Source organism: Salvia splendens, chromosome 10, assembly GCF_004379255.2.
Source record: "Salvia splendens isolate huo1 chromosome 10, SspV2, whole genome shotgun sequence".
In the NCBI taxonomy this organism is placed as follows: Eukaryota; Viridiplantae; Streptophyta; class Magnoliopsida; order Lamiales; family Lamiaceae; genus Salvia; species Salvia splendens.
In genome coordinates this window covers 10,229,659-10,239,919 of record NC_056041.1, presented here as the reverse complement: position 1 = coordinate 10,239,919, position 10,261 = coordinate 10,229,659, and the positions used below count along the sequence as shown (strand labels likewise).

Genomic DNA, 10,261 nt, shown 5'->3' with positions numbered 1-10,261 from the left:
ACGAGTGTAGAAAGAAGAATTTTTTTCATTCACAAGAAAAAATTTACACAAGGAGGGCTTCAAGGCCATTTTACAAATAGAAAGAAAGAAACTAAACTAAGAGAAGGGAGACGAAATCATACTCCGCCAGTTTCGTCTCCGGCTTCCCTGTGGGTTTCAGCTTCTTTCTCCTTGTCGACCTCGGTCTCAGCCTCGGCCTCCCTCCTCCCTCCCTCCTGCTCGGCGCCCCCATCGCCGATCTGCTGCACCTCTTGCTCGGCGTGCCCGTCGCCGGTCTGCTGATCCTTCTGCTCGGTCTCCTTGCCGGCCTCATTTTCCTGCTCACCCTCTTCTTTGAAAATTGAAGCGGGTGAAACAGGCCCCAAGGAGGCAAAGATGGCCTCCATGTTCTCGTCACGGTCAGCACGGCAATTACGGACTCGTTCAGCAGAAAGCAGGACCGATGAAGACGCAAGCTCCTCAAGGAGCGGCAGACTCTGGAGACGCGCTGCAATCTCTCGGCCATACAGCGGCAAGACGACTTCGGGTTCCTGCTCAACATTATCGGTCATCAATTTCAGCAGATCACCGATAAGGGCCGAAAATTGATTGCTCAAAAAGAGTTTCTCCGTGTAAACACGGAGAGCCTCCCCCTGAGCAACCACGGCAGCCGCCTCCCTCTGTTTCGACCGCTCTCTGGATGATGAGCTGGTCTTTGGCACGCTGGGCTTCATCCTGAGCCGAGATCATAGCGGCCCTTGCCCTCTCAAAGTCTGCCCGAGCCTGTTCGGCCTGGTGACGAGCAGCATTCAAATTCCTCTGCATCTCATCATAATCGCTGGACGCTTTAGAGAGTTCAACTGTGACGAGTTTGCAGAGCATATTGTTCCTCTGAAAATGGAAAAAGGAAAAAGTCAACAGAGGGGCCACAAAAAAAAATATAGGAAAGAAGCAAAGCCAGAAAATCAAGAAGAAAATTCACCTCTACAAAGTCCTTTGGCCATAAAAAGGGCTCAGAGATATGTTCCGAAGTGGCCGTAACCACTCCTGATCCATAACCCCCCTGGATGGGGGTCGATCCCGGCTTTTTTGGATCCGAAGACTGACTCGAAGAGGTCTTCTGCCTCTTCGGATACTTCTCGGCATCAGACGCCGAGCTGGTGGTTTTCTGTTTCTCCGGCTCCTTTGATTCGGAGGATTTGCGACCAAGCTTGCTTAGCATGTTCACTGCCAAAAAGCAAGAAAACAAAGTTAGTTTTCGCCGCTAAAGCAGTAAAGCATAAAAAAGAAATCCTCACCCTCAGTCTCTTCGTCCGAAGACGAGGAGTCGAACACGAAGTCACCCTTGACGAGCTCAGATTCCAAATACTGTTTCCTAATCATGGGAATCTTATTGAGCCCGCCCTCGAGCTCGTCCAACGGTTCTACCCGAGGATGAGGAATTACGGACTTCGGCCCTCTCCAGGAAAAGTCCGGAGCCGCTGTCCTATTGTAAAAAAAGAAGCGATTTTTCCACATCGGCCATTTGGTTTTACAGAAGGCTCTAAAGGGCTGTAAAGGGATCAAGTAAAACCAGGATCCCTTTCTCTTAAACTGAAAGAAATTAAGGATTGCCCTCAGAGACAGATCCTTTTCTAGTCTACGCAGCTCGGCAGCAAAGGCCGATAAGTGCCTCCAAGAATTTGGAGTCACCTGACCTAAAGGAAGTTGGAAAAAATCAAGAAGCTCTACAAAGGCGGGGGGAAGAGGGAAACGAAGCCCGCATTCTAAGCAGGCTTCGTAAACGGTGGCATAACCCTCCGGCGGCGAGTTAGCCCTATGAGTGTCGTCGGGAATCACCACTAACCCCCCAGGAAGAAAATATTTTCTGTGTAAGGATATCACAGTATCCTTACTCAAAATGCTGTGAAAATATTCTACCGTCTTCTCCCCGGACTTTTTCCGGCCAGAAGATCCCTTACCCCCCCTTCCTACCACTACCTGATTCAGAAACAGTTTCAGAAGAAGAAGACATGATTCTTACTCTTTGATGGTCGAAAGTCTCTGAAGAAATTCTTGAAGAAGCGGAAGAAAATTTTACGAAAAAGAGAGAGAATGCAGAAGAAATAATCGCAAAAGTGTTCCAATGATGAAGAAAGGAAATATTTATCAGATTCGCAGAGGCGTTTCAAATTCGTCGCACCGTTTCAAATCCCACTTTTTCTGGATTCTCTGGCCGGATTTGCTGTCACATTTAATGCAGACACGTGCAGAGCACGTCCCCTGACGTCAGCCTCCCCCTTACACTTATCCAAAATGCCGAAGTGATTCACTTCGCTTTTCGGGGGGGTGGTGATGGGATACGAACTAAACAACTAAACAATAATTGCGAGCCCAATAGCAGTGACGGCCCATCAGCCCAAAACCCAAGAAAGAGTATCAGTTCGGCACAACCAAAGAGTTCGGTCACAGCCTATAGCTCGGTAAAAGCCGACCAATCGAGCTCAACTCTCAGATCGGCAAAAGCTGATCGGCAAAGTTCAGCAGTTCGGTCTCAGTATTCGACCGAACAAGGAGATAGTGGACCCATGCAGGATCTCCACGACCTCCATTACACCCACGATCTATTTAGTGGTATTAAGCAGTTATCAACCCCCCTACCAGGGCTGCAAACCACGATCTTAGTTCGAATGTATAAATAGAACTTAGATCAGATAGACCAGGGTTAAGTTCTCTAGATCCTGAATCTCATATAGCAAATCAGTATTGTAATCTGTAAGCTAGATCAAGCAATACAAATTTGCCCTCTATTCTTCCCGTGGACGTAGATTTACCTCAGTAAATCGAACCACGTAATTTTCAGTGTTGTGATCTTCATTTATTACTTGCATTTATTCCCATCAAAAATTCGCTAAATCATCACTATATAAGCATTCTATTACAAAAATTAAGGTATATAGAACATCTTAATTATGGTTATTACGCAGGTAAGTTTTCATGACAGGTTTTGAATGAAAAATTGACATACTCCTACATCTTTATAAATTAAAATATGATGTCAGCAACAAATATATATCAATACGATCATACAAATCATGTTCTGGTTCCATTTTTCATTTAATCACTTTTTAGATCATAAAACCCATGAATCAACTTAGTAAAGTTTAGACCAAAATACAAAAATAATTGCGCTAGTTGCATATAAATTATCGAAATTTCGCCACTTTCTGATTTAACTCAATTTTAAAATATGTCAACAATTTGCATTTGATTTTACAATTTTCAAAGATTATGGTCAATGTCAGTGACAACTTGCACAACTGAAAAATTAGGGAGCAGAATCGGAATATGAGTAAAATGACGTCATATTTAGCTATGAGAACAACATTGTATCATCTCCTTCAATTTGAAGGAAGAAGGGACAAGATTTTAGCCTTGATGAAAAAAGGAAAAGATTTTAACTTTGTTGATAAAACGACGCCATCCTTTACTAGCCAACCGCTTAATTATTTATTTCGCGTCATTTTCAGCTATCTAAATATGAATATTAATCGAAATTCTTTATGATTGCAAAATTATACTACGAAGTTTATATTTAGTAAAGGAAAGACAATTACAAGACCATAAGCAATAAAGTAATTAATTAAGCATATGCAATTAGTATAGCAGTTAGAAGTTGAACTAACTTTCTCAATATTCCCACCAAGCAGAGATAAATATTTTTACTCTTCTTCACGTCTCACCCTCTTCCTCTATATAAACTGCATCCATCTTTCATCACTTCAAACTCACAAAAATCACGATCAATTTAAACATTTCTCTTCCTCAGATCAACTGAAAAGATGGCGGCAAACCATGGTCGTAGCTTTTACTCATTGTTAATGTTGCTCTTAATCGCCTCGTTTTCATCCATGATCGAGGCCCGCAGCCTACTTGAATCACCGATGGTGATTCCTCTGCCGCTAATTCCAACTCTGCCAGAACTCAAAATTCCGGAGCTTCCAAAAGTGGAAATCCCGGTCCTGCCGAAGCCGGAGGTGCCGGAATTGCCGAAACTGGAGATTCCAGAGCTGCCAAAATTTGAGTTTCCAGAATTGCCAAAATTGGAAATTCCGGCTCTGGAGATTCCGGAATTGCCGAAAGTCGAGATTCCGAATGTTGGAGAAATATTGCCAATGCCGACATTGGTGCAACCCGAAGTACCAGAATCGCCTTGATCCGGATGGTATAAACAAGTTGATGGGAATGTGATATTATTATAGTAATAAATCAATTATTATTATTATTATTATTATTATTACTGCTGCTACTAATTTTTACTACTATTGTTGCTGTTGTTATTAACGTGATTATCATATCATATAAATATTTATTGTACCATACACTTAACTTGATTTCTCTATGTCGGATATGTTTCCTTCGTTTATGTCCTTGATTTCGTTTTTGAAGTTTGTATGTCTAAATTAAACTATTTATATATATAATTTCTTGGTATTATCAAATACCATATCAACTTCCAGTAGACTCTATTTCCCTCCCCTAACTCACAATCCTGCGCAAGCCAATACTATTGTTAGGAAAACTTGTATACTTTGTTAGGTAAACTGAACAATAATTCCCCTACAATCTGCTTAATGTCCACCTCAAACTAAATAGCATGCCCATCTCAGGTGAATGAAAGAGGATCATATTGCAAATGAAAATCATTCATTCATCCATTCCAATTTATCGAACAAATCAAATAGTACTACCTTTATTTTATGTTGATGAAATAAGTTACAATATTGTTGAAAACAAACGTCTAACTAATTCAATACCATCAACAAAAACCCATTTAGCATCACACCAATCCTCAAAACTAGTACACTACTTTCAATCCCTATTTCCCACTTGTCGCACCACAAATCCATTTCATCTCCCACACCTATACATAGAAATACACTGAAAATAATAAACAGGAAGAACAAAAAAAAAACAATCACAAATAATTTAAATAAAAATAGAAGCGAAAATGGTTGCACCGGGACAAGAGAGTGCTAAGAAAGTGCAAGGGCCTCCGCCGGAGGGGGGCTACCAGGGGACGCCGCGGCCCGGGTCGGCCACGCAGCATTCAACGGAGGTGCTCCACCAGACGAAGAAGCTGCCCGTCTGCCCGGCCAGGGCAGCGATCGTGGGCTTCGCGTTCGTGTCGGTGATCGGCTATTTTACCCTCTATTCGAAGAAGAAGCCGGAGGCCACTGCCCTCGATGTCGCTAGGGTCAGCTCCGGCACCGCCACCCCTCAGAACACTCGCCCCCGGAAGTAGACCAATCGACGGCAATTGTGTTCGTTGCATGTTGTTAATTTATGTTTATGTTCAGTTGTTTTATTATTGTCATATTTTTGTATTTTGTAGTAATGTGTTTTTATTTTATCAATAAAACAATTGTTTAGGCCGGGCCAGCGATGTGCGTGTTGGTCCCGAATAATCATGGACCTAGCTAGACTCAAATATTTGGGGTTGGTAGTTTATGAATTAGTATGATATTTTGTCCAATCTTTATCGGATTTAAAAATACATAAGCTAACTTAATTATTTTACAAAGCGTTTCTAATATGTAGATTTAGATATTGAGCATGGAGTTGGAGATTTTCTTACACGTTTGAAATGTGTGACATTTGTAATACAACTCGTTTATTAAAATGAATGAAACATGTTCCAAAAATTCAATAGAAAAGTGATGTTAAAATAAAATGATAATATTGATCAGTTTAATAATTTTGAAGATCAATTTAATTCGTTAATTTGGTAAAAATTAAGTTGAAAGGAAAAAATATTTCATTTTTGGCCATTAAAATTGATACTCGGATTTTATTTAATGAAATCGACACTACACCTAAAATTCCGTATTTTCACACTACAAATGCTAAAAATAAATTACATACTACTATATGAATTTAATTTCATAATATTTAAAGTGCAATTCTACATCTATAAAAAAAATGAATACTCCCATTAAGCAGTGGAGTATGGATTTTGCACTGCTGCAAATCACAATTTCCGAAGCTAATCGCAAAATTGAAATGAGAAATTCATTATAGACTTAATAAGGTTGCATACCTTACTCCACAAATTAATAACAGATGGAATTATCGATAGGTTTTAGACGCTCGAGTTTTCATTTTTCTTCGCTTTCTTATTCACATAATCACAATCACCCGTGTGAGTTCTCCTCTCCTCTCTTTCTTTCTTATACTTGTAGTGTATATATGTGCGATGGTATGAATATTGTATAAGTGAATTCGAACTTATGCTTCAATTTTACGTATTTGTGTTCTAGGCTTCCTAATTTTGTATTGGGTGATTACTGATTTTGCAGGTACGAAAGGTCGATCGGTTCCCGCTGGGGCTTGCAGTGGAGTGGTAATTAAATCGCTAACGCGCTCTAGATGTTTGTGTATTTGCATTCTGATTGCTCCTATTTTTTAGTAATTGTTTACAATGAGTTTGTTTGTGTTATTAGTCTAAAGTATGCTTGCTGAGAAACAGGAACTTTGATATGATGAAATTGATGGAACATAACTATTTATGGATGCAAAAATATTTTTTAAGCTATAATAACTCACTTTGCTTGCTCTCAGCTCAGCATTCTCACTCCTCGTTTTTGCCTTGTGAAACGACAAGCTAAGTAGAGATAAGACATGAACAGTATTGAAGTAATTGTTGGTATTTTGAATTGATATTCACAAACACCATTTGACAACCTTGCTCTATGCGAGGGAGAACTTATACATGATATGCAGTGTTTATCATACATAGCAGCTTAAGCCTTCTCACACGTTCCCATTGTTTAGAGAATAATTTAAATAGGATTCGTTAGATTTATCAACATTAAAGTATACTAGAATTCAGCAAATATAAGTGTTTCTGATTGAAGGAATGCGTATAGTGTCAATCTGTTCATATAAATGAGATTTACCCTGGCTATCAGGCCTAAAGGATGTTCTAGAGTGATTAGTGTTGCATCTTTGAATGTTTTTTATGCCAATCCGACATCCAATGACCACTCTGTTGCTGAATGTTGATTATTTTTTTAAGCAGTTGGCTTCTTCTCATGGATTCCGGTTTGGCTGTATTGCACTTAAACGGAAAACTCAAAGATATTTAGAGACATGTGAGTGAACTTTTTTTTATGTATCTAGAGTCAACTCTTGAAAGGTTTTAGTCAGCTTGGTCTGTATGTTTAACTGTAAAAAGCAGGCTTCATATTCTGAATTAAAACTATACAACATGAAAATCCTTCTCAAAAAATATCGCTTAGGAGAACCTTGTACATTCTCTTCTCTCTCGGTTAGTTCTTCTAATATATTGCTGTTGGAGATTTGTTCGAGATTTTTTCATTTGCTTTATTAGGTTGATCCAGTGAATAAAGAAAATCCATGACCCATCTATTGTTCTTATAAGGGTCATTTTTGGAGATGGAGACATAATTTATTTTTGCTATATCGCTATTGTGAAGTATAGGCTACAAGTGATTTCAAATCTTAGTGCTGTCAATTGCTCTTAAATTTGTTTTCTTTTTGCTTTTGTAGATGGCCGTCCACACGTAACAATATGTGGTTTGAAGGAAGACCATTATCCTTCCCAGAGCTCTTTGAACCATGAAGAGAACCTGCACAGAACATATAAGGGTTGGGGAAGTTATAGAAGGAGAAAAGTTTTAAGAGACTTAGTTGTTAGGTCTGAACTTGCAGATACCGGAACTGCTGGAGCCTCATATCCGTCATCAGGCATGCTTTTACTCTGGTCTATTTCTATTTAAGTTGGTACTCTCATTAGTCCCACCACTCAATTTTCTGATCCTCATTGCAGAACTTTGGTTCAATTCAAAGTTTAGAGGGATTTGCTTCTATATCGTAACATCTATCGCTGCCATCACTTTATTCGTGCCAATGGTTCTGCAGCATCCACTCGTCCTCATGTTTGATCGATACCGTAGAAAAGCCCAGTATCGTATCGCTAAAGCCTGGGCCTTTTTAACAGTTGCTCCTTTCTTCAAGATCGAGTACGAGGGATTGGAAAATCTCCCTCAAACTGATACCCCCGCCATGTATGTGTCCAACCACCAAAGCTTTTTAGATATACATACTCTTCTGACCCTTGGGATAAGCTTTAAATTCATTAGCAAGACATCAATTTTTCTTTATCCAATTATTGGATGGGCCATGTTTCTGATGGGTGTCATTCCTTTAAAGCGCACAGACAGCAGAAGCCAATTGGTATGTGACTTCTTTTAATATAGTAGTATATGGCATACTAAAGCAACTATGTCGTTCAATTGTAGTCCCAACTAGATAAACTTAGGAACAGGCAATAGGTTCTTCCATCTGTCAGGAATTAAATTGGTACAACTTAAAAATGTAGGAATGCCTCAAGCAGTGCATGTCCCTGATCAAGAAGGGTGCATCAGTCTTTTTCTTTCCGGAGGGCACTCGGAGTAGAGATGGAAAGTTGGGTACTTTTAAGGTATGGCTTTTTTTAATTTTAAATACTAGCATTTCTGGCTGCTTAAATTAAGTTGCAATTTTTCTTTGATCAGTAGTCATAATTGTATACCGATGTTGGTAGGAGTTGGAGATTGGTTTGAGTGTATTCTTTAAAGTCCTTTTCCTTTTGAGTGATGCTGACAGGGGTTGGTTTGAAATTTATAAACACTGATAATCATTAATCATTAGCCTTTGAAGTTTATAAACACTTGCACACATTATAATCATACATTTATTAAATTTGAATTATTTATCTCTCTTGAACTTACAAACTCACAAACATTCTGTATATTTGAAAAGTTAATAATTTAGTATTAATATTCTAGTTTCAATGAGGAGAAAATTGATTAAAAAAATGTAAATTATTTATTATGTGAAAACTTTAATCACAATTCACTTATTTTAAATCTATGTTATACATATCAAATTAAAGATCTTTTCATGATAATTCATTTCAGATCCATAATACATATTTTGTCCAATATCAAATTTCATAAATATAAAAAATATGCTTGGTATCAAAATGAAAAAATTAAGAAATTATACAGATTCGTAAAAATAGCAGTTAACAGTTTGATTTGTATTTTTATGCCGTTTTAAAATTTTTAGTAATTTGATTGTGAATTTTTTTGGTATTTTGTTAATTTAATTATAGTTACATATTTTTCTTCAATTCCAAATTTACACTTAAATTGATTTTGTTTACACACCTTCTACTTTTATGTATAGTAAGATAAGATATTGAACACACACAAGGGGAACTTTGTCCATTGTGCTGAGAATATTTGACTGATTTATTCAGCATGTAGGAAGGGTGTACCTCATGAATATATGTTAAATATTCTGTGACTTTTGCCTATGTGAGATCGCCACATTGTTATACTATAGTCCGCAGTTGTAATGCTCTTTTGCATGATATTGGTTTACTACAAGTATTCAGTAAATTACTCACTCTTGATCGATGGTTGATTAATTTGTAGAAAGGAGCATTTACAATTGCTGCGAAGACTGGGGTACCTGTTGTTCCCATTACTCTGATTGGAACAGGCAAAATCATGCCTCCTGGAATGGAACAAGAAGTGAATCCAGGATTGGTGAAAGTAATCATTCATCCATACATAGTAGGAAATAATCCAGATGAACTCTGTAAGGAGGCTAGAAATATTATTGCTCAGGAACTTATTCGTCAAGGCTAGGTGACCATATCGCATTTTGTTTCTCTCCAAAATTAAGATTTTGAGGAGCATTGGGATAGTATGAGATGAGAGTTTTTGCTCATCCTCTGTGTTTTTCTACTCCGGTGTTAACTCCTGGTTTTAGCCTGAGCAGGAATAAAGCAATAGATTATAGTTTGGTAAAATCTTTTTAGTAGGTCTTTTGTGAAACCGTCCCACAGACTAAGAGTTGTGGAATGGAATGATCTAAATAGTAGTAATACTTTTGTTGGTATTATTTGGATTTTTCAATTTCACAAAATTTTGTATTACATCTTTACTCTCATACTGGTACAAATTTAGGATTCTTGAACTATGTTCTGTTACTGATACAAGGAAAAGATATTGAGAAAGATGGTTATGGTGGAGTAGATGATATCATTATACCTAAATACCAATATTTGAGGCTGAATTTTGAGATTTGGACAGTTACCAACCCTACAGGGTCCATTTTCATCAAGTGAAATTATCTACTACTCTCTCCGTTGTTCCATAGTAACAGAAGCGTTTCTTTTTTACACAGAGATTAAGAAAATTGTTTTAGGTGAATTAAGTAAAGGGAG

At 38.1% G+C, this 10,261-nt stretch overlaps 2 protein-coding genes across 3 annotated transcripts; both read left to right on the top strand.

Moving 5' to 3' along the window:
• The first annotated feature begins 3,800 nt into the window (after positions 1-3,800).
• On the top strand, positions 3,801-4,175 carry LOC121752594 (protein PELPK1-like). Its single transcript, XM_042147714.1, has one exon. It carries the CDS (start codon positions 3,801-3,803, stop codon positions 4,173-4,175), a length of 375 nt encoding a protein of 124 aa, XP_042003648.1.
• Positions 4,176-5,959: 1,784 nt separating this feature from the next.
• On the top strand, positions 5,960-9,972 carry LOC121753262 (1-acyl-sn-glycerol-3-phosphate acyltransferase BAT2, chloroplastic-like). 2 transcript variants are annotated; one of them, XM_042148492.1, is made up of 7 exons: positions 5,960-6,160; positions 6,318-6,361; positions 7,040-7,112; positions 7,531-7,728; positions 7,811-8,217; positions 8,363-8,464; positions 9,465-9,972. In XM_042148492.1, exons 1-7 carry the CDS (start codon positions 6,082-6,084, stop codon positions 9,678-9,680), a joined length of 1,119 nt encoding a protein of 372 aa, XP_042004426.1. In that variant the 5' UTR covers positions 5,960-6,081; the 3' UTR covers positions 9,681-9,972. The 2 variants fall into 2 exon arrangements, with proteins under 2 accessions (XP_042004426.1, XP_042004424.1); XM_042148490.1 differs by having other exon boundaries at positions 5,961-6,217.
• Positions 9,973-10,261: the final 289 nt, after the last annotated feature.